Source organism: Mus musculus, chromosome 7, assembly GCF_000001635.26.
Source record: "Mus musculus strain C57BL/6J chromosome 7, GRCm38.p6 C57BL/6J".
NCBI lineage: Eukaryota > Metazoa > Chordata > Mammalia > Rodentia > Muridae > Mus > Mus musculus.
In genome coordinates, this window is record NC_000073.6 from 21,347,863 (window position 1) to 21,350,518 (window position 2,656).

The 2,656-nt window shown below is 37.0% G+C and overlaps 1 protein-coding gene across 1 annotated transcript; it reads left to right on the top strand.

Moving 5' to 3' along the window:
• The first annotated feature begins 1,510 nt into the window (after nucleotides 1–1,510).
• On the top strand, nucleotides 1,511–2,434 carry Vmn1r128 (vomeronasal 1 receptor 128). The gene has a single exon (NM_001166739.1). It carries the CDS (start codon nucleotides 1,511–1,513, stop codon nucleotides 2,432–2,434), a length of 924 nt encoding a protein of 307 aa, NP_001160211.1.
• The last annotated feature ends 222 nt before the right edge of the window (nucleotides 2,435–2,656 follow it).

Here is a 2,656-nt window from a genome sequence, read left to right on the forward strand (position 1 = left end):
GAGGTATCCCAAAGACACCATGCAGACAAATGTGCGGATGCCACAGATGATACAATAATAAACTCTCTGAAGGATGTCATGCCCCGGTGCCCTATTATTTTATGAGCCTGGAAACTAGGACTTTGTTGGGTTATCTTTACAGCATTGCGTGGAGAATAAGAAACCATTCCGAATTTCATTGCATTCTTTCTCAGGCAAAGAGTGACACAGAGAAGTTCCTCAATTCAGGCACTAGGAAATATGCTTCTATAGGAGCTGTGCTCTGCAGCTGGCCTTCAGATGAGCATCTTCATCCTGACTGAGGCTCAGAAGGTGAGATTCTTCCATCCATGGGCTTCTGCTTAAAATTCTCTTCTCCTTTCTTCGGTGAAAATTGTCTTCTGAAGCCAACATGAAACATTATTTCTTTCTGAAGTCTGCAGGTTAACTTGAATAGGTTAATATTTTGCTTTCATCTCAAAGAAATGTCTGTGTCCTAGATTAGTACTCAGGAGAAAACAGCATTTAGTGTAACATATACATGTGAGATAATGAATTATACCTGGTGGATGGAGGCCCTCCTGCTCTTATAGAAAACATATAAACAAGTAAAGTGCAGACTAAGCATCAGCTTGCAAATTGTATTGGGATTATATTATATTATATTATATTATATTATATCATATTATATTACTGCAAAGGGATTGTGTTAATAATTTTGGAGGGAATCTGCAGATGATGCAGGTAAGACTCTGGCACCTCACATTTAGAACAAAAATTATGATCAGTAAAATTATGAATAAATGGAACTTGTTAGCACGTAGTTTTTTTTCATATGGAGGACACATATGTAAGCCTATGTTCATCTGTGTCATTACAACACAGGTGGCTTTATCAGAAGTATTTGGTGTTTTTTTTTTAATTTTGAGGATGAGTATTATAAAATTTTCTCAAAAGCCAACAACTTAATTTTCTACAACTGAATTTATTTACACAACTTTATTATTGAGTGCAATATCATATTGTTCCCATACATACTATTTTTAATATGTTACTATAATATACGAAATTCAATTAATTATTTTTATGTTGCATTTATATATTCTTTTATTTGTTATTGATTTAATTACATCCAAATTGAAGCCTTTCCTCCCTCCTAATTGTATTGAATTCTGATGATAGAATCACAGACTCATAGTAGACTCTTTACTGTCTGTATTCATATGCAAAGACCTTGGTGTGGTAAAATGTGTATTATTGTGCTCTTGACCTACTGAACCAATAAAGATGTAGTTGCAATACAAAATTTACATTGAGGCAGGAGTAATAAAATCAGTATAAAATTTTATTTGAGTTATTATACATTCATTGTTTTTCAGGCAATTTGCCTGTAGTGTGATAGAATAGTGTCTCACTTATCAAGTGAAGAAATTGTGTCAAATCAATTGGTAAGTGTGGACAATAAAACATAGACCCGAGGAGAGTAGTGTCCTACCTAATCATCACTCCAGGGTCCTGTAAAGCCCTCTCCATGTCTGCTCATGGTAAATCTGTGAAAACCACTGAGGAAGTGGCTCTTCAGATCCTCTTGCTTTGCCAGTTTGGGGTTGGAACTGTGGCCAATGTCTTTCTGTTTGTCCATAATTTCTCTCCAGTCTTGACTGGTTCTAAAAAGAGGCCCAGACAGGTGATTTTAAGCCACATGGCTGTGGCCAATGCCTTGACTCTATTCCTCACTATATTTCCAAACAACATGAGTGCTTTTGCTCCCAAAACTCCTCCAACTGAACTCAAATGTAAATTAGAATTCTTCAGTCACATGGTGGCAAGAAGCAAAAATTTGTGTTCCACCTGTGTCCTGAGTATCCATCAGTTTGTCACTCTAGTTCCTGTTAATAGAGGTAAAGGTAAACTTATACTCAGAGCAAGTGTCCCAAATTTGTGGAATTATTCCTGCTACAGTTGTTGGTTTTACAGTGTCTTAAGTAACATCCACATTCCAATTAAGGTCACTGGTCCACAGATAACAGACAATAACACTGACTCTAAAAGCAACTTGTTCTGTTCCACTTCTGGATTCATTGTAGGCATGGTCTTCTTGCAGTTTTCCCATGATGCCACATTCATGACCATCATGGTCTGGACCAGTGTCTCCATGGTACTTCTCCTCCATAGACATCACCAGCGAATGCAGCACATCCTCACTCCCAATCAGGACGCCAGAGGCCAAGCTGAGACAAGAGCAACCCATACTATCCTGATGCTGGTGGTCACATTTGTTAGCTTTTATCTTCTAAATTGTATTTGTATCATCTTTCATGCTTTTTCTATACATTCTCGTCTCTTCATAAGGCTTGTCAGTGAGGTTCTGGGTGCAGTCTTCCCCAATATCTGCCCCTTACTGTTGATCTTCAGAGATCCTAAAGATCCTTTTTCTGTGCTCTTCAAATGTTGAAAATAAGAGCCCCTAAATACTGCCAAATACAGAAGACACCTTCACTAATACCATTAAGTACTTTATTCCATAAATATGTTTTCAACATTTTGTATGAACAAGGTGTGGTGCTCACTGCTGTAATTTTAAAAGAATAAGGCTATACTCATTTGTTGATGTGAAATGATTTCTGGTTGGAATCTTACTGACATGGTAAGTGACTTATTCACCATTCTCTGTTTT

Excerpts from the sequence above, each read along its gene's own strand:
- Vmn1r128 (NM_001166739.1), top strand. The coding sequence starts at position 1,511 with ATGTCTGCTCATGGTAAATCTGTGAAAACCACTGAGGAAGTGGCTCTT.